The 23,049-nt window shown below is 26.3% G+C and overlaps 1 protein-coding gene across 1 annotated transcript; it reads right to left on the minus strand.

Annotated features, from left to right (window-relative positions):
• Positions 1–1,179: 1,179 nt before the first annotated feature.
• LOC100201966 (enhancer of polycomb homolog 1) lies at positions 1,180–16,772 on the minus strand. Its single transcript, XM_065809332.1, has 14 exons — positions 16,755–16,772; positions 16,364–16,520; positions 15,379–15,542; positions 14,627–14,833; positions 14,254–14,321; positions 11,580–11,660; positions 11,396–11,495; positions 10,691–10,731; positions 10,564–10,609; positions 10,417–10,473; positions 10,204–10,296; positions 9,845–10,107; positions 1,473–2,264; positions 1,180–1,402 (listed from the first exon to the last, which is right to left on the minus strand). The coding sequence occupies exons 1-14, from the start codon at positions 16,770–16,772 to the stop codon at positions 1,315–1,317; spliced, it is 2,175 nt and encodes a 724-aa protein (XP_065665404.1). The 3' UTR covers positions 1,180–1,314.
• Positions 16,773–23,049: the final 6,277 nt, after the last annotated feature.

A 23,049-nucleotide genomic window follows, 5' to 3' on the forward strand; every position in this document is an offset into this window, starting at 1 on the left:
TTCTACTTTATTAGTTTTTTCTGTTTGTATTTTTTATACTTTAAACACACATATCTCAGCTTCTATTACTCATTTTTAAATGAAATTTTCAGAGTTTGTTTATCTGTATATAAGTTAGTATGTGAACATCATATAGCTAGAATTCTTCGTTTTAAGAACATTTTTTGTTGATTCAGTATTAAAAAATGTAAATTTTTTTTTTGCAATATGAATAAAATTTCTTTCTGTTGAAAAATAAAATAAACTTGGCAAGAAAATGTTTTTTTTTATTAGACGATCTCCTTAATGGGCTAGAGCCAGCGTGGAACCTCAGACCTCTTAGTCCAAGGTTCCACGCCGAAGCGAGTCAGAACTCTAAGAGATCGTACATAAATAACGCAACACTAAACTTATTTAAAAAATAAAAGCAGGAGTTATTTCTTCTTTTCGCGGCAATTTTGACCGTAAATAAAAGGCTATTTTTATTTTAATTAAAGTTTCTGCTTAGGAAAACTTTTGTTCTTTTTTGTTTTGTCTATTAGTTAAATTTAGCGTTGCGCAGTTTATGGACGGTCTCTGCGCCACGGCTTCACAAATTTTTATTAACGATGTTAAAACGGCTAAAACTGTAAGCATTTCGAATTCGAAAAAGTGATTGTAGAATAATACTGGATATTTTTAAATTAAAAAGTATTAATTAATAACGAATATCGCTATTAGCAAAAAAAAAAGCTCTTAATTGTCATTAAGAGTTTAAAATATCATTTATACGATTTCTCCTGATTATTTCGGTAACAATTTCTAAAAAAATGGCAAAATTACTAAATATGGCAAAATCAATAAATTTCAACCCATAAAGTATTAAAATGGTCACTTTACCCTATAGTGTACAGCGGCACATCCGGCATTTCCGCAACTAACCAATTATGAAAAAGTCATACCCGGTACATTTTCAATTAATTCGTAAAGCTTTCAAATCCGAAGTATCTTACTCAACTTAGGTAACTTTTATTTTTAATGTGTTTATAAAAGAAAATAAATAACTTACAAAAACTTTTAAAAATGAAAACTATATACAATATATCTATATAATATATATACATAGATCTATATTAGTTCGTTTGAAAGTATATATTTGGTTTGAGCTAAATAGAGACTATAGCTCTTCAAATACCACAAATAAGCCAGAAAACAACTCGATTTGTTTTTACGTATTAAATTATACGCATATATTGTAAGAGATAAATCGTATTACACGAGAGAAAATTTTGAACAAGAAAAAAATTAACATGAATCGTCATTATACTTCTAACAGTGAACAAAAAAATGTTCCGTTTATTTACCGACAGTAACAGGAGAAGTTGTACTTATATCCGTAGAGGTACGCCGTAGAGTATTAAAACCAGGTAAAGATTTTCGAGATCTAAACAAGCAATACTATAAGAAATAACGGTTGAATTATTATATAAATAATAATTATAAATAACACTGACCTTGCAAGCTGTGAAACATCTGACACTCCATTGGTCACAACAGTAGAATGACTAATCGAAAGGCCATTTGAAATACTAAGTTTATTAGCTCGTACAGAACTAACTGGTTGAACATGAAAAGAGTTTATTTTAACTTTGGCTTGAGGTGGTAAGTTTTTATGCGCAACAGGGGTTTGCTGTATAGTATTGTTTAAATTTCGAGATACAACAGGTTGAGACGTTACAACAATAAGTTGTGAAGTTCTATTTGAGTTATCAGACTTTTCACTTAACTTACTAGAGGATTTTTGACTAACAGTACAATTATTAATTACTACGGTTTTGGGAATAGAAGTTACCAAAGATAAAGGAAAATTTAGTTGATATACTGACGAAGCAGGCGCAACCGAAGGTGATTTTAATGGAGACAGCACATTTGTTGCTGGGATTTGTCCAGATGATGAATTAGCAGGAAGATATGCTGTGTTCTCATTTTTAACTCTCTTAAGAAATATATGTTTAGAATCGGAATTTTTCACTAAATTTGAAGCAATAGATTCCAAAAATAAACGATTGTTAACAGATAAAGAATGCATCGTTTTAATCTTTGTAGAGTATGGATGCAGTCGTAACCTAGATGGCTGATAACTGGTACTTTTATCTAATTTGACACATGGTGTCATTGATTTAGTTTTTACTAATGTACTTTTATGAATCCATTTATTTAAACATTTACTACTAATTGGTTCTGGTTTAGCTATGAGATTATCACTGTCACTATTAGATAAATCCAGTGGAGCCTTGAAATGTGGCCTAAAAGATAAATATGATAATTAATTAGAAAGATAATAGGTAGAAATTAAACAGTAATTAACAAAAAATGTATGAAAACTATAGTTCTTTAAAACTATAGTTCTTTAAAAATTTGAAAAAATATTATAACTATAGTTCTTTAAAAATTTGAAAACTATAGTTCTTTAAAAATTTGAAAAGTTCTTTAAATATTTTAATAAAAATCCTTTAACCATTATTTTGTTTGCAATAGATTTTTTTGCCCTACCATAGTTGATATTTATTAATACAATGTTGCAAAAAGAAACATAACAATGAATAAATAATAATAAAATAACGTATTACTTTGTTTTTTAAGGATTCAATATTAAGAAATAATTTATCTTTATAAACATCTGTAATATAACTTTCATTAATTTTTCAAATAAAATGAACTAAATCAAAACTTAAATGACAATACTGAAACTGGATTTCAAGAGACATTACGCCTGTAAATCTTAATATGAAAATATATAGCAAATTAATGTTTTAAAACGTTTGTTACTCTAGTATTTGAATGATTTAAATTTTTTTTTTTTATAGAGAAATGGACTTTAAAATTGAAAAAAAATTCAAAATAAGAAAACAATAGACATGTTGATAAAAAGATAAAACAATAGACTTGTTTATAAAAAGTTCACTTAAAACCACTTTAAAACAATTATGTAGATGGTACTATAAATATTATCTATATGATTTTTAAACATACTGAGAGTGAATCAAAGAACGTTAAAAAAAAAATACAGATAAAAAGGATAAAAATCATATTTGATCATAAAGATTAAAACTTCTCAATGAAAGACAACTCAAGAACTCAACTGCACTTTTGTAGACAAAAATTAAACGAAAAAAAAAAAAAAAGATGATTCTAAAATATTTAAACCAGTAAAAAGCAGTTGAAAAATTTATAAAACAGAAGCTCATCATTAATTATCAATCTTATTTTATATTAAATCATTTCAGTTAAAATGGAAAATACTTTATTCTAAATCTACTGATAAAATAAGTCAAACAAAACATTTATTATTGCTATAGATTTTCTGAAAATGGCATTTTGCAGCCCAATTTTGCGCCTAGCCAACTATATCAAGAAATCTATTTAACAATACATTAAACAAACGCATTAAAAACTCATTTAATTCATCAAGAAGTATTAGATGGTAAATGCTATCTGACCCAATTCAGCTTAATCACACTAAGCAAAAACAGTGTCACATGTCTTAACAAGAAAAGAGTATACACAATGCAGATAACCTTGCAAACTGGCCAGAATATTGTCATATCTAAAATTTATATAAGTATTTTAAAAGAACTTGCTATAAGATAATTTGGCATTTTGGACAAAGAATTTTTGACAAAATTCTTATAACATTATTTTTCAGCTTTTCCCCTTTATGGTATGACTCTTAACTCTTTATGGGTTGTACCCATTCATATTTTTTAGTTTTTACCTCTTATATAAAGTATTGGCCATAAATAACAATCCATCATGCTATTTTAGTATGAATTACATTTAGCATTTATATTTGCAAAAATTCACCCATTTGTCGGGAAACTAGGTTTGAATCCACAGACTATTCTTTCACATGCTTTTGTTTAGCACCACTTCACTCTCTCACCTTTCTCTTTGTTCTATATGGTTCTCCTTCATCTCAAGACTACACTCTTTATGATGTTATTTCTGATCAAATTGACCGAGCCCTCTCTCTTTATCCATCAGCTAAGATTATTGTTGTCGGTGACTTTAATGCTCATCACACTTAATGGCTTGGCTCTAGTGTCAGTGACTCTGCAGGCATTAAAGCCCACAACTTTTGCTTGGAGGGGCATGTGAGCTTGAAAAGGATCTAACTTCTGCTACAGCATGGGGCTCACAGTGGCTGGTGAACTTTAATTCAGATAAAAGTCAATCGTTATCGTAATAATTTAGATCTTCCTATATTTATTAATGGTAATGTACTTGATGAGTCATCTACTCTTCATCTTCTTGGATTAACTCTTACTTCCGATCTTTCTTGGAAACCATATATCCAATCTGTTGCAAAATTAGCATCTGCTAAGGTTGCATCTATTTATCAAGCTCAACACTTTCTTACTCTGGATTCTATTCTCCATCTCTCTAAATCTCAAATCTGGCTTTTTATGGAATACTGTTGCCATATCTGGGGCGGATCTTCTAATGATGCCCTTTCTCTTTTAGACAAGGTGCAAAAACGCATTGTAAACATAGTTGGACCTGCTTTTGCAGCCAACCTCCAACCATTATCACATCGTTGCAATGTTGCTTCTCTTTCTCTTTTCTACAAATACTTTAATGGGTACTGCTCTAAAGAGCTAGCGTCTCTTGTGCCATCTACTAAAATTCATTCTCATGTTACTTGTCATTCAATTAAGTCTCATCCTTTTTCTGTGACTGTTCCTAAGTGCTCCAAAAACTCTTATTCGTCTAGTTTTTTCCTGAACATCAGTTCTTTGGAATTCACTTCCTTTATCTTGCTTTCCTGATTCATATAATTTGCAATCCTTTAAGTCGTCTGTCAATTGTTATCTTGCTCTACAATCTTTATCTTTTTTCTTCCAGAAACTCTAATTAGTGGTTGCTTGCAGCCTTTTTAAAAGCGAAGATGTTTTGTTCATATTATTTGTCAAAAAAAATACAAAAAAAAAAAAAAAAGTGGTCAAAATAAACTAACCACAAAAATAAAATTAAAAAACCTTAATAAAAAAATACAAAAAAAAAAAAAAAAGAATTAATATTTTGTTGACAATCTTTTTGCTTTTAAGCATTCATTGGTATGACTCAGCACGAAGTTCACTAAATTCCGAGTAATCTCTTTTGAATCACTATTCAGTAATTTTGTTACTAATTCTTTCAGCTGGTTCAAATCATTTTATTTCAATTTTACTTGTGGTTTAACCCAGACCACAAATTCTCTATGTAATTGATCTGGACTACTGACAGGCATGGTTTTAATGTTGTTTTCTCCAAACAATTGCTTGCAAATCTTAGCAGCATGTAGCACTATCTTGTGAAAAGGCTCAGATTTGAAGATTATGAAAAGGCAAGAATCTTTTGGGAGAATGTCAATAAAAGGCATCAAATAATTATCCAATGTCTAAATATCTAAGAGAATCAAGCCTTCCATCAAATATTTTGAAATGACTGACACATTCATAGTTCATGCAGACCCAGATGCCTATACTAACACTACCATGTTTTATTCTATTCGTAGAACAACTTAAGTCCATTTTGTTATGTGGCTTTCTTCTCAGCATTACTTGGTTTTTTCTTAAATCAACTTCAACATTTATTTCATCTCTGAAAAAATCTTTGTGCAACATGCTCATAGACCAAACTTTATGAGTTAAACGCCAGTTTTTTCTTATTTTCTGATGTTTTATCAATAGACATAAAGTAGCTTTACTATAACTATGTCAACATAATAAACATAGTAATAGTTTTTCTCAGGCCGCTCGCCACATTTAATTGTGTTTTTGTAGTATTATCCTAATTGTTTGAGCACTAGCAACAACACCAGAAGCTTTTTGTCCTTTTCAAGATCAGTAGATGATAACTATCTTTTTTTTTTCACTATGCGAATAAGTAAACATTTATTTCTTTTATTTGAAATGCTGAGCTTTGCAGGACATAAAAGATTTTGAATTGTATTGTATCTTTAATATCAGTTGATTTTTGTACTTCCAATCATTTTCCCAGTCAATTTGATTGTTTTATAGCTGAAATATTGCTATTAATTAGATAATCATTTTTCTATTCAATTTCAAGCAAATTTTTCAAATATTTATAACAATTTAAATAAAAATTCTCAAATAATTATAAATAGTTAGCAAATAAGCACAAACAAAATTTTTAACCAAAATTTTGAAGGAGGTTTGAAATAATACAGTGGATTGTTAAGTTTGGCCATAACAATTATTTTAGATTATGAGATATATGCCATTTATTTGAAAAAAAAAAGAAAAAAGAATGTTCATCAATATACATTTTTTATATTTATAATGAGTCAAACAATCATTGATTTAATATCAATCAAAGTCCAATGATATCAAAAAAAAAAAAACATGCTGGGTTGTTATTAATGGCCAATACTGTATCTATATATATATATATATATATATATATATATATATATATATATATATATATATATATATATATATATATATATATATATATATATATATATACACACACATATATATATATATACATATACACACACACACACACATATATATATATATATACACACAGTGGCAGATCTATATATGGGCTAAAGCCCGGGGCCCCGACCAGTTAGGGGCCTGTATGAAAAGAGAAATTTAACATATTATCGTGAATATTCATTTATCAAATGTAAAGGTGGTTAAATAATTAATTATTTCAAACATAAGTAAGTGTATGTGAAAATTCAAGCGAACGAAAACTAAATTTTTAGAATAGAGAATAAAAATTGCATTGGCATTGTTATCGCTACAATGATGTTCAAATGCTTTTGTATTGAAAAATTGTTAAGTGTCTTTGCTAGCTTTTGTAAAAATAGTGCACCTGCGACTCAGCTTTGAATGATTAAGTTTATTTTTGTGCAAATTCCACTGATTATTTTTCATTCGCTCGGTATTAAAATTATAACATATTAAATAAAATTTATATAAATTTTATTTCTATATAGGTTTAACGATGACGGGTCGTAAATATAAAAGTGGGTGTCAAAAAAGAAAATTAGCAGAACAGAAGCAAGACGCAATAAAAAAAATGTAAAACATTAACCAACTTCTTTTCAATCCAATCCCAGATCGACGAAACATCTTCAGCTCAAATTAAAGATAAAAATAATGATCAAAATGTTTCAATATTTGAATCATCAGAAATTCAAACATCCCCATACATCGTTAAACTGCCCTCCGAAGATAATTTTTGTGATTTGGGCACATGGCCCGATATATTAAATAGCGATTTCATTAATTTTTATTTAACCAAAGATAGGACATATTTTCAAAATAAGGGTTTCCCTAAACGTGATTATGCAGCTTCGTGCAGAATTTCAAAAACACAAAATCGATATTTTTCTGAAGAACTATTTAAAAAACGGCTTAAAAATGCACAGCCAGTGTCAAGAAATTGGATATGTTATTCGAAAAGCACAGGAAACATATATTGTTTAATGTGCAAACTATTTTCTATAAACGTACAAGCATTTTCCAAAGGGTTCTCTGATTGGAAACATGGAGAGGAATATGTCATACTCCACGAAAATTCTACGCCGCACAAGAACGCCGTTATAAATTGGACAACGCGAAAAGAAAGGAAAAATACAATCGATAAACAATTAATGCAAGAATTGGAGCAGGAATCAGATAAATTTTATAAAATTTTGAAGCGTGTTGTTGCTGTTGTTAAGTTTTTGAGTGAACAAGGTTTAGCATTTCGTGGTCACAATGAAACATTTAGTGTTCCAAATAATGGCAATTTTATGGGCTGTTTGGAATTGATTGCTGAATTCGATCCGTTTTTTAAAGAGCACATACAGAAATGTTCAGGAAAAAAACACTCTGTTTCTTACCTAACCAAAACTGTGTATGAAGAAATTATTATATTAATGGCGAAAAAAGTAACAAAAACAATTATAGAGGAAGTCAACTAGACAAAATATTATTCGATTGTTGTTGATTCAACCCCGGATGTGGTGCATGTTGATCAACTCGCTATTATACTAAGATATTGCTATCAAGGTGATGTATTCGAGCGATTTTTAACAATTACCCCAATCACTTCACATACTGGAAAATCTCTACTAAATGTAGTCAAAACAATATTAGATACAAATAATTTGTCCATCAAAAATTGTCGCGGCCAATCATACGACAATGCCGCCAACATGTCAGGCCAATATAACGGCTTAAGGGCACTACTGCAGAGAGAAAATCAGTTGGCAGTATATACACCGTGTGCAGCACATAGTTTAAATCTGATAGGGATAGAAGCCGCAAAAGTTGTGCATGAAGTTGTAATATTTTTCGGTACAATTCAGCAATTATTTGTGTTCTTTTCAAGTTCTACTAAAAAATGGAATGCAATTACTGACGCTTTAAAATTAAATGAGAAAACACACACCCTAAAAAATTTAGGCAAAGCCAGATGGTGCAGCCATTATGAAGCTGTTAAAGCTTTAAAAAATAATTATGAAGAAATTTTAACGGTTTTAAAATCAATTGCAAACGATGACCAAGAAAAAATGGACCAAAGAGAAGAAGCGAAGACATTATTTTCAAAAATGACTTCATTGGAAAATGGAATTTTGGTTATTTTTTGGGAACAAATTCTGGAAAGAATTAATAAAGTAATTAAAAAATTACAGACAGCCGGACTAGATTTGTTAGACGCTTCCGCTCTTCTTTCATCACTTGAAGGATTCATTAAAGAAAAAAGAAACAATATCGACACCGAATTGACCCAATACGAGATATTAGCAAAAACTTTGACTAATTACCTTAGTTCGGAATATAAAGATAAAAGAAAAAGAATACTAAGATACTCAGACGGTACAACAGGGTGTGGGAGCAACTTAACAGGGAAAAACAAATTTAAAATTGAAATCTTAAATATAGTTTTGGACAAATTTCAAAATTCTTATTTGATATTGGAAACAAGAAAACAAAAATAATAGATGAATCCAGTATGCAGAATGCATGTAAGTTTTATAAAGAGGATATTGAAGATTTTGCCACGCTGAAAAATGAATGCATTTATTTTAAAGAATATATTAACATAATTGTAGTTAACAAGCAAAGCCAAATTAATTGTGCTGAAATTTTAAAATAATTTATGACAAACACCTTATCGATACTTTTCCGAATTTGTACACAGTAATGAAAATTTTCCTTACAATACCTATAACCAATTGTGAAGCAGAAAGATCATTTTCCAGAATGAGCTATATTAAAAATAAGCAAAGAAATACAACGAGTGATGACAGATTGGCTGATTTAATGCTTCTATCCATAGAACATAAAATTACAAAGTCATTAAACTACGATGAGGTTATAAAGGAATATGCCCTAATAAAGGTTCGAAAAATACGTCATTAAAAATCTCAAAATTAAATAACTTGTTTTTGTTATGAATTTATTATGCTTAAATATTTACGATATTTGTGATTGTTAGTGAATAGGAATAATAATAATAAAAACAATTAATTTTTAATATTGTCTTTCAATTTATTTAAATAATGAACCGAAAATTAATTAATCGCATAATCAATTAAAAATCTTTATTCGTGTAGGTCTAGGGCCCCTTTCTATTTTTTAGCCCTGGGCCCCCAAACAGCGATATCCGCCACTATATATATATATATATATATATATATATATATATATATATATATATATATAATATGTATATTTGTGTGGCAAATAATGTATATCATATTTAATATGCAATACATAATTAATATGCAAAATACATACAGGTCATATTATTAATATGCACTTGTATTATTAGGTTTACTTCTTAGCAAAATAAGACTTTAAAATAAACTTACCATGGCGGTACTCTATCTTCAATTGAATCAATTTTTATGTTATTATTTTTAACTTCAACAGTTGATTTATTTAAGTAATCATCGTAAGGACTATATGCACGATCAAACAAAATTCTCCCTCCTCTACCTACTCTACGCCTTGCAAAACCAATAAAGTGATGGGATTTATTAACTGAAGTAGAACTGTAACAAAACCTTGAATCACCACATCCTCCTTCAACAGGATGAGTCCATGGCCAATTACCCATAAAATCATATAGAGGCTATGTAAGAAACATAAGAAATAAAAAAGTAAAAGCAACTTTATTAGCAAATGTCAAAAACAAATATTAACAAACATAAAAAAAACAAAAACTTACAGCATTGTAACTAACACCCTTTTCGCGTTTAAAAGTATACTTTCCATCTGGACAATCATTTGATATTAAATCAATGTCACGAGTTTGTGAGACCTACATTAATTGTAAACTTTTTTTGCACATACAAAACAAAAATAACTATTAAAAAAAAAATTAATTGATCAACCATAAAATTTAAATATTTATTTACAAAAGCCAAAAAATAATTAAAACCGTTTGAGAAGAGTTTTCAGGTTGTTGAATATTTTCTGTTGACATAAATGCAGCTGACTAAATATCAACAAACATTTTAAAATTTTCTAAATAAAGAAAAAAAAAAAAAAAAAAAATCAAAATAAGTTGAAATAAACATTTTATTACCTGTTGTTGCATAGCCGAGCGTTGTTTAAATAACTTATGGCGTCTCCTAAAACAAAATAAAAATAACATTGACATAAGTTTGTCTGAATTCTGATAACATAAAATATAAAAATAGTTAAAAACTAACCGGGCTTCGTCTGCTGTTAAATCTTTCTTGATCTTTTCGTCCTTTATTAAAATTAAATTTTTTTATATAAATACATACAATTGCAGAAAATAAATAAATATATTAAACATAAGTCAAAAGAACATTTTAAGAAGAAATCAGTCAATCAAAAATTTTATTCAAATTTTATCTTAAATTTTTTAAGACCCACACAACAGTATAGAGAAACAACATCTCACAAACTTATATATAACCTCTCTCAATATGAGACCAGTGTGCAGCTTTTTCAATATCTAACTTTTACTATTAGACAATCATATTTCTTATATTTAAAATCATTTTTAATCTTTGAACCATATAAAAAAACCAAATTAGTTATTTGGTTACTTTGTTTGACAATAAAATTGCATTTTGTAATATTTAGAAATTATCCAAGTTACAAAAAAATTTACAAGAAATTATCCAAGTTACAAAAAAATTTTTTCAACAAGGGAAAACTAGAACAGAAATAAAATAGAAAATAAAAATATTAATAGAAATAGAAAATTTAAAAAAAAAATAGAGTAGAATAAAAAACTTTAAAAAAATACTTTTATGTACAGAAATTTGAGGACACTTAAATCTTTGAGTTTTGTAACTCTGGTATTCTAACAAAAAATTTAAGGGTAACAAATTTTCAACCAGACAGTATTTTTTTAATGTTTTAAAAAAACAAGTGATACTCACAATTCCTTGTTTATTAAAATGAGGCTGCTGTTGCTCTTGGCGCTTTAGAATATCATAACATTGAAACAGTAAATCACCTTGAAAGTCTTTATTTGAATATCTAAATCATATTTGCTAGTTTTCATCATTTATGCACAAAATGAAAACATCACAAATTGATATTACAAATAGTTTATTCGAAAACCTTGTTTCAAGAATTTTCATTGTTGTTTTAAGCAAATCACGTTTTTTCTCCTCTCGCAGCTTTACCATCTCCATCAACAGACTAAAAATAAAAAGTTAAAACATCATGTTTGAGTATATTTTATACTTATGTATACATCAAACAAAAGTTTGGACAGACTAAATGCAAATAACTCTATTATGGAATTATATATATATATATATATATATATATATATATATATATATATATATATATATATATATATTTTTTTTAATACAAAAATATTTTTAATAAATATTAATAACAAAAAAAATATTTGAAATGTTGACAGTGGTGCCTGCTCTGAGAAAAAAAATTTATACATTTAGAAGTGGTTTAAATTCTTCCAAGATTATGGATTTTTGCTCTGAACATCCCAGCGCATTAACAAAGCTGAAGCAGTAAAAAATTGTTTTGAAATAACTTCAAATCACTATTAAAAACATTGCTGAGGATGCTGTATATTTATTGGCTTGTACTGTGCAACTTTTTAAAACAAATCATGAGCAAATGATTGTGATTTTAAAACTGAAGCCTTATTGTCCTAACGGAAATAACCAGGAGAACCAAGAAAAAGAAGTATCCAGGAAACTGAAAAAGAACAACATGGCAAGTTCAATTAAATTTCATGGTTTTGTTTACTGATTTTTTTTTATTACTGTGATGTAGTGCACTAGATGTTCTTATCACAGGGTTGTACAGTTAAGAAGGAGTATTCCCCAAAAGTTATATGCCATTCGAGAGGAGCAATACAAATAAACATCAAGAATAATGGAAAAACATGACTTTTCCAACGAAAGCAAATCAAGAACCATGGCTAAGCTACAAATTTAACTAGATTTGGCCTCCTGCAACTTTTTCTTGATCCCTAAACTGAAGAAACCTATGAAAGGATGGTGATTTTTAGAGATAAATACTGCATGGTTGGAAGAACTCAAGGCCATAATAAATATCAATTATAAGAACTGCTTGATGATTACAAAAATTACTGTCACAAGTGTTTTGTATCTATATATAGATCTAAATAGCCCACCGAATTAGAAAAATAAGATTGACAAATAATTGTTTTAGGTTGACATCAGCTTGCCAGAAAAGTTAGAATAAAGGTTTGACCAATCTATTAATGTGCAAAAGTTTAGCATGAAGTTGACAGAAAAACAAACACTGCATTTACTGATTTTTCTTTCAAACTTCATTTGCCTAATAATTTGAAAAATGAATGCAGCTTTTTTTTAATTTTATTAGGAATTTAAATGAAACATTAGTTATGTCAATTTTTTTTTTTATTATTTTATATAAAACATTTGTTTACCCATTTTAATAGTTTAGATTAAAATTAATACAAAAATGTAGAATATAGAACATTTATTTTGCCATTTTATTTTATTAAGAGTTAAAATAATACATTTATATTTGTATTGAATTTAAATAAAGTGTTGACTTGCATTTTTTCATTTATTTAAAGCAGCTAATAAAACCAAGCTTTAAAACTATGCATGTCAATTTAATAATGCTTATGGTAAATTACAAACAGTTAAGACTGAAGATGTTGCAAATAAATAAACTTTATACATGTCTGTATGTAAATATTTTAAAAAAGCACCTCATCATATAGATATTATCTTATAGAAAAGACAAAATGGTTTTCTCTATTTAAAATTTAATGCCAGTGCACAAAAAAAAGTGTTGGTTGGATGGCCATTTTTAGATTTTAAAATTTCATATTCACTTGCTAATTAAATTAAAATAAAAACAGTGAAAAGAATGCTTTGAAGTTAAAACTTGGCAAAACGAACATTTTATTAAAAATCTAGATAAAAAAAACAAAATAAAAACAACAACAACACAAAAACATTTTTTTTTTAAATATATTAAACAAAATAATAAAAATAAAAATGGAAAGACAAACATTTTATTTAAATTCTAAATAAATTAGTTAAAATTATTATGGAAAAAATTATACTTATTTAAGTTCTTAAATGATTATGTAAAAAAATGAAAAAAATGAAAAGGGCAAAACAAAATTTTTTTTAAAAGCCTAAACAAATTAATTTAAAAAAAAACTAAATTAAAATGAATATTTTATTTAATTAAATGAAACATTAACATATTTTTTTAAAAATGAATTTTTTTTTTTTTGAATTATTTCATTTAGAATTTCATTAAATTTCAAATAAATTAACCAAAATAAAATTTAATTTAATTCTTAATTAAATAATTAAGATAAAAACTATAAATATTTTAAAATAAATTCAAAATAAATGCAAAAAACAAAAACAAACTGTTTCATCCAATCCTTAATAAAACACTTAAAATAAGACGGAAAAACAAAAACAAAACAAGCTTTTATCAATTCAAAATAAAACAATTAAAATAAAATCTGTTTTATTTAAACTCCTATTAAAATGGTAAAATGTTCATTTTGAAAGACAATTTGGCTTTGTTTCTCTCAATTTTATGCCAAATGTTTGCAGTTAGTTGATTTGTCGAACCCTGTTTCTAAATTTTGTGCTGACCTGACACAGTTTTAGGTCGGCAATTTTCGCTAACCTTACTTTTCTTAATTCTGAGAGATATAATTCTATATATACACATCAGTGTTTACTTAATTTTAAACTATATGTATATGCAAAACTTTAATGTAGAAAATTACCATGCTCTATTTAATTCACGTCGTAAGCTCAGCATTTTTTCATATGATGCTTCGTCATTTTTACGATTCTAGAGAATTAAATTATAAAATATATATATAAATAACATAATTTCCTATTATAAAATTCTATAATGAACTGTATCCAGAAAAGTTTGAACTGATCAATCAATCAACTCCAAAATGATACAATCAATAGCAGAATACTAATATTTATTAGTGATTGTATCAATAAAATAACCAAACTATATATTAATTAGTATATTATATTTATGAATTATTATTTCTATAAAATGCCAATAGTTTATAAATCAATAGTTTGTAAAAATTAATAGTTTGTATAAATCAAAGATAATATAAAAATACAAAAACGAACTTTTCGAGTTTGCATTTTTTCTATTCTTCTTCTAAATGCAACATAAGGATCATGCAAGGCACTACCATCCTTTTTTTCAGTACGTACAGTAGGAGTCAAGCAAGGTACAGTAGCTTTAATTTTTTTTGGCTTCCAATAATCAAATAGCTGAGTAACAAGTCCAACATCTTTTTTAAGAAGAGCCTTTGCATCACTGAGGAGAAAAAGCTAAAAAATAAAACATTTTAATAGATGCATATAATAGGGTATATAAATGGTGAGAAATATGCAACATATGAATAACTCAAGCTGATTTCGAAAAAACTTAATATAAGTTATATTGGTTTTCTAAAGCTTATAGAAAGGGTTAGATAATTTATTTGTTTTTAATAAATTGTTAAGTCCAATTATTTTGATGGTTTTATCTCCAATTAGTCTTAAGCTCTCCATCTCCAAATTTAGCCTTCAATTAGTTTTAACTAATACTAGTTATATATTAATAAAAATTTTGCTTTTTGATTTTAGAGCAATTAAAATTTAAGTCAAAGATGGAATTAAAATTTAAAAGACCAAAATGAATCTGATTATGCTAAGGTTTATTGTGTTAAACATCAAATAAGGGTTTGGGATGGGACAACAACCTTTTTTTCTATTACTTTTTGTTTTAATGAAAAAGGCGATCGAAATAAAATAAGTAAAAAAGTCAGCAAATGTATATGTATATATACACTCACACACACACACACACACACACACACACAAAGAAATCTTACGTCAATTCTAGAGCCAGAGCTATTTTCTAAAATATCAATCATTTTTTCAAATTCTAGTGGAGTAATCTTCTCATTATTAGGTTTGTCTTTATTATAAGCTTCAATCCATTGTAAATCATCATCATCACAGTCATATTCAGGTAATTCATCTTCTAATGTGAAAGCTGTTAAGAAATAATAATACATTTAGTTTTAAAAATAAAAATTACACAATAAAATTACCTACACTATTATATTTTTGTTGTTGTTGTGAGTGAATTATATTATTTAGAAAAAAAAGCAAGCATTTATTTCTCAGCATAATTTTTAAAAAACAAGCAATTGAAAAAAGTTTTTTTTTCCAATATCAAGATACTTGTTATTGGAATAAAAAAACATTAACAGTAAGGTTTTCAGAGTTCTGTGAGCTTTTAATAGCTGCAAAATAACAGAGTACTAACAAATCTATGTTATGCATAGCTTTTGTTAATGCTTATTGTCAAAATCACATAAAGTACACTTTGTTACAAATTTAAATTGATAAGCAAGGCTGATACGACTGGATAGCTAATTGTTTAGGGTGCTATGCACTATCTGTGATTGAGTAATCATTCTCCTTTAAGGTGGCTCAGACCACTACTAAAAACTTTTATACCGTACTCCTATTTGACCTTTTCATTTTTTACTAATAGCATAAGATAAGAAGTGCAAGGACCAACTTATAAATTTTTTATTTTTAATTAATTATATTTTAATATATTTCAAAATTATAGTAACTAAATATTCATAAAAATAAAAAAAAGTAAAAAAACAAATTTTTTCGAAATATATTTTTAGTTTAAAAAAACAAAAAATGCATAATAAACAAATTTATAATTAAAATATATATATTTTTTTCTATTGCTTTCAAAAGAAATTTATAAAAAAAAAAGTAAAATTTTACTGAAATGAGCATAATGGCTAATTGGATAGTTGAACACTACTTAAATGTATAATGAAAAATCACCTTGAACATGAATAAACTGCTTTGGCATTTGTACATTAGGACGTTTGAGTTGTTCATAATCTGCTTGATACAGGACAGCATCAGGAGTAGGAATAATAAGACGCTGAGCTTCTCCATATATCTGTTGAGCAGATATTGCTCGTTGTAAATGATGTTCCTAAAACAATTGAAACTTCAAGTTTTAATCATAACAATACAACCTCCCTTGTTCCTAAACAAAATGTGTGTAAAAGATGTACAAATCTCAAGTAACAATGTAGAAAATTTTTTATATTTGACAATAATGGTTGATTTTTACTTAATAAGTATGCCAGATTTTTATTAGAACAAAAAATTGATAATTTATTAACTTCTAGTAGTGATGTAGTACTAAATTATACTATAAAAATACTAAATTATATGATATCATTTCACATTTCTGCAAAGTTTCAAGTCATTTCTATTTTCAGTTTATTTTTAATAGCTTAAAGAGTCTCAAATGTTACAACTGCCACTCTAGCAGAATTGCCTTTGAGTGTATACCATAGCATGCAATATTTTGAGAGTGATTTTCTTTTTAAAGTTCAATAACTTTTGTAATGTTTTTTTTTTGAAAAGAGTTGAAATTTCTTGCAAAATATATTGGAACAAAAATATAAATATTATCAAACAATAATGCAGAATAATTAATAAATTTTAACTTATATTAAATAAATTATTATAATTATAAAGTTTAACTTATTTTAATGGGTAACTCCAAAAAAACCACGCAAGGAAATCAATGTTTTGTTAAGTATTTTTATAACAATACAATTATCAAACTCCCATCAACTTTTTTTTTAATGTACCTATATAGAAATTCAGTAAACAAAAAGTGGTAGATAATATCCATGTCATACAAGAATAGATTTTTAAGAATAAAAGTTTTAAATTGGACAATGCACAGAATAGAGAAATGAAAATTTTAGCGACTTAATATATTTACTTTGTTAATATATTCTTTTTGTTTTACTAGTATTCCATACTTTCCAACTAATAAAAAAACTAATATTTAATATAGTAAAGATTATTAAGTTTTAAGATGGCACATTGTATCATGGCGTCAAATCAATTGTTTAAATACATCATGCACAGACTTAAAATAAGTCACAAACAGAAGAAGATTTATTGTTTAACTCATTGTGCTGTTATGTTTGGGAATAATATTTCATATAAGAATTAGAAATGTGCCTCTGCCCGGTTTGGACCCGGTAATTCGGTATTTGGAACTGGCCATTTTGTTGATGTACCCAGCCTTGTGTCTTTCAAAATTTTTTTTTTACAGACATAAACTTTATGTACTATAATTAATAAATAATAAAAATAATAAAACAAATTTTGTTTTAGTGTTACTTTAAATTGTGTAGAAATATTATTAACCAGATAAAAAATAGTGCCTCAAACAAAAAACCTCTTGATAGTTTCAGAAGTTGATAATTCCTATGTACTAAATCTAGATGTGTCTCACTTAAATTACGTTTTCGAACATATATTTTTGCTATATTATATTGCAAAACGTTGGTAGCAGATTATATTGCAAAAAGGAAACTGATTTATAGATATAAAAACCCTAGAGTAAACGAAATAATATGAGAATACGAAAGAAATAAAAAGAAAAAAAAACAAGTAATAATGGCTATTTTATTGCTTAGAAAGCGAGAGAAAGATACATTTTTTGCAATTTTAATTGCGAAAATTAAAGAAAATTTAATATTTTGCATAGACCGTTTTAAATAGTTGATTAAAAGGTGGTTGGTTTTAAACCAACCACCTTTTAACCAACATTTTCAACTGAATTTTTTTCCCATAAAGTTTTAGAAGTCAGACAAGATATCAATGGTTCACAGGGCCAACAACAATGTTTTCAAAGTGGGGGGCACACTACCTTATTTCAATAAAAATTCCACAATTTCTTATAAAAATCGTTAATTTCTTTAAAAAAAAAGAAAGAAGGTCTACACAAAAAAAGGAGGGTGCTTCCTCAGAAATGAGAACTTATTTTTTAGCCGTTTAAAAAAATCTAAACTCTGTTCAAATGAAGTTTTCAATCAATCATTTATCATTTGTTTTAAACAAAAAATCATAAAAGAATTCAAAATGAATTACAGAAAAAAAGTGTTGCCTAATTTATTTTTTATTTGGTGATTCGGTGCCAGGAACCAGGTCTTGGTTTTTACTGCTGTGTACCCAGAATTAGGACCTGACATATACTGGTTCCGGCAAACCTCTAATAAAAATGAGAAACTAATCAATTCAAAACTCAACTTAAAATTTAAATTTATTCAATATAGATTAAAATATCTAAATGGTTTTGGATTATTACTAGAAAATTTTTTACAATTTTAGTTCCAATATATTTTGCAAGAAATTAGTCAAAAAAACAGAAAAAAAAACCCAAAAGTTTAAAACAAAAGTAAAAACTTATGTTCAACATATTTTCAATGGAATATTGCAGAGATTTTTAAATGTTTGTGTTTTAACATATACTGTTATGGCATTAACTCGCAATTCTTCTTTCTAAAATATTTCAATAATTTTCAACATAATTGGTTTAAATTACTTCACAAATGAAGAGATACCATTTCATTGTAATAATTGTTTTCAATAACTTGATTTATTTGAAAAGGTGACTTATGCCACTTTAAAAATAAATGACATATATTTAGTCTAGCATTTAGAAAATTATTACATAATTTATAAGTTACCAGTACATTAACAGAAGAAAAATATAAATGATAAAAAACTAAAACATTAAGTGCTGTTAAAACCCAATCTCAATTCTTTTACTTTATAACATTTTAAGAGATTCAGGTCAGCGCTTGTATGCCACAATAAACCTGCTTTTAACATCAGCATTGCTAAATGCTGACCTAAAAACCGAAATGTTTTTGAAGACTGCATGATGAGTTCTTAGGTAGGACAGGTAGGCAAGGTAGGACAAAGATTATCAGGTCAATTTTTTTATATAGACTTTGAAACCAATTTAAAACATCATTATAGCCAATTTCTTCATGAGATCAAATCAGAGAACTTTGTAGCAGAATTTAGAAAAACGTAAGCTTCATTAACAAACACATCTGATTGTTTATTATCTGATTTATTTTATTATGTATATTATTTTGTTTATATGGCAAATTGAAATTTTGTTTAATTTTTTAATCTTGCTTATACATAATTCAAAAAATTCTTTAGTTCTAACTTGACAGTTTTACATAATATATTAATTCTTCAATCATATTAACATTTTTTTTATATTTAAAAGTAGTTTTTATATCTCAAAATTTTCTTTTTTAAAATAAGAAATTGAAGTTCTTTATTTGTCCAAAGATAGCCATCCCAGGATTTTTTTTAATTTTATATAAGATTAATATAGTTGTATAGAGCTTAAAAAGACTTAAACAATGAGGGATCTTTCAACTTTAGAAGTTAATTGGGTCCAAAGTTATTGCATTTTTTGTGCTGGAAAAACTGATTATTTTTAGACAAAACCCCTTGTCTTTAAGTATGGAAAATTTGACATGAAATAGCACCAAAATAAAATCAAAAAACATCAAAAATCAAACGCAAAAATTAAAACAAACAATTCGCAAAGGAATAAACATACACAAAATTCCCGAGTACCATATCTTAAAGAAAAAAAAAAAAAATACTTTATTTAAATAGAGGAAAGACTATACTTGCTTTTTTTCACAGAAAACCTTCTTAAAAAGTTTTTTTTTTTTTAATAAACCGACCTTGAAGTTTTTAAACACTGAGAACTTAGAATTCATGTATAAATGGCTCCCCATTCCATTAGATTCCTTATCCTTTTTTTAATCTATAAGGAAATTTTAAAACAAATTTGATGTGTTTGGGTACTTAGAAAATCTTAACTTAAAAAACCACTTTTGAAAAAAATGTGTTCCAAGACAAGTTTTTTTATCAATAGTGGTCTTAAGACATGAATAATATATAAAAGAAGCCATATTAAATAGTACATATTAAAAAATTACATATATAGTACATATTAAAAAAAGATATGAGAGAGTAAAGTTCATGCAAATTACATTTTTTATCAAAAATCAAATATTTTTTGTTGCACTCTGGAATCGCTAACAAAGAGTAGTTGTACTTCTAATTTTTGAAAAATTGCTTACTATGCTAGACTTAAAAATCAATTTATCAATCTTGCCAATTTTCTTACAATTTTACCCGATCAAGATTTGAATTCTGTCAAAATTTAATTTTGTCAACAATAAACTTAAGAGCTACTGTTTTTTAAGTTTAAAGAAGTTTTTGATAATGCCAAAAAGATCTGATTGAATGTCTTTTATGAAAAATTGACACTTGATCATTTTGAAAAAAAAATTAATCCAAGTTTTTGTTAAAGCAGCAAATGGCTAATCATTTTTTATTTTAGTTGTAATGATTTTCACACCTTTATTGCTATGATATCAACATTGAAGTATCACCCTAATTTGACGGTATATATGGGGAAAGAGAGAGAGAGAGAGAGGGGGGGGGGGGATGTGGCGGAAAAATACAAAAAGAATCCTGCCTGATTAAAAGTTTTGGCTACATATGGTTTGACAATAAGATAGTAAAGATGTTCAAGCTTTAATAAAATTTAATAATTTCTTATTAATCTAATCAGTTACAATATACAAGACGTTAAGAGGACGTTTTAGGAAAACAAGATTTTATATAAAAGTTTATATATACATACATACATACATACATATATTCATGCATACATACATACATACATACATACATACATACATACATACATACATACATACATACATACATACATACATACATACATACATACATACATACATACATACATACATACATTCAAACATACATACATACATACATACATACATACATACATACATACATACATACATACATACATACATACATACATACATACATACATACATACATACAATAATAAAGTTGTAATATAAGAAAAAGTAACCCTTTTTGATAAAAATAAAATATAAGCTGTCAAAATCACTCATATTAACGCGACATGTGGTAATATTGATTGTAAATTTGATTTATATAGCCACTAAAAGGAATCTCATTATCCGTGGATATTATAGCACGGTATGTTAATAATCAGAAATATATATTTGTAATTTAAATAAAATAATATTTTACGGAAACAATTTTAACATTTATTTAATATTTATGTAAATGACATTGACATTATAATAAATTGTATAATATTTAAGATAAATAAACAAACGCAGTATATTATATATTGCATTTATTTTATTCAAAAAAATAATAATAATATATAAATATATAGATATATATATATATATATTTATATATACATATATATTTATATATATATATATATATATATATTATTATTATATATTATATATATTATATTTAATATATTATATATTAAATATATTATATATATATATATATATATATTTTATATATTATATATATATATATTATACATATATATTTATATATATATATATATATATATATATATATATATATATATATATATATATATATATATATATATATTTATTTATTTTTATTTTTAACAGTTAACAAAGAACTTGATAACCTAACCCAATGGTTTAAAGCCAATAAATTATCTTTAAACATTACTAAAACTAAAATACAAATTACTCCATCGTGTTCATAAAAAAGAAAATATTTCACTTAAACTTTCAAATCTTTCATTGATAAAAAAATAATAAAAAAGGGAAATATCGTCAAAGTTTTTGGGCGTAATACTCGATGAAAATGTTACATGGAGAGAACATATAAGTGTTGGTGAGAATAAGGTTTCTAAAAATATTGGTATACTGTATAAAGCTAAACAGGTCTTAAACCAATCTTGTCTTAAATACATATACTTTTCATTTATACACTGTTACCTAAACTATGCTAACATTGCTTGGTGCAGCACCAATGTTACAAAGCTAAGTAAACTTCTATGTAAACAAAAACACGCCATTAGGATTATTACAAATGAAAATCGCTTCTCTCATTCAAAAAATACTTTTTAGTAAACTTAATATTGTTGAATGCTCATAAATTTAAATCTCTATCATGTTCTTATATTTATGTTTAAACTTGATAAAAAAATGGCACCATATTAATTCAACTCTTTATTTAAAAAAATAAATCACATATACAGCACAAGATTTTCAAATAATAACTATACTCAATCCAAAACCTACTATTCTGCCACTAGATACTCAATCACAAACCGAGGACCTAAACTCTGGAATACACTTTTAAATAATGATTTTAAACCACTTTCTTCGCTTAATCAATTTAAAACTAAACTTAAGCAAAATCTTTTACTAAACGACAATGAACTAAATTTCTTCTCAAGCATTTGCTAAAATGAGAGTACTATTATTAATGATTTAGTATTAATAATTGTTTATTACTAAGATTGTTTATTCTAATACATAAATATGATAAATAATCTTGTCTCTAGTCTTGTTTCTGTTTATTTGTTTTTTTTTTGTTTTGTTTTTTTGTTTTTTTTTGTTTGTTTTTGTTTGTTTTTTCTTCTTTATTGTTGGTCTTTTTAGTAAGTAAAGTAAACTTAAGCGTTAATAAAAAAAAATAATTTATAGCATATGTAACTTTTACGGTTTTTATTAGCATTGTAATTTCCGGTATAT

The sequence above is a fragment of the Hydra vulgaris genome, chromosome 11 (genome assembly GCF_038396675.1).
Source record: "Hydra vulgaris chromosome 11, alternate assembly HydraT2T_AEP".
Taxonomy (NCBI): Eukaryota; Metazoa; Cnidaria; class Hydrozoa; order Anthoathecata; family Hydridae; genus Hydra; species Hydra vulgaris.

Coding starts and splice junctions, on each gene's coding strand:
- LOC100201966 (XM_065809332.1), bottom strand. Junction 15,543..16,363: donor GCAGTTTATTCATGTTCAAG/GTGATTTTTCAT, acceptor ATTTCTTAACAG/CTTTCACATTAGAAGATGAA. Junction 1,403..1,472: donor GATGTTTCACAGCTTGCAAG/GTCAGTGTTATT, acceptor TTGCTTGTTTAG/ATCTCGAAAATCTTTACCTG.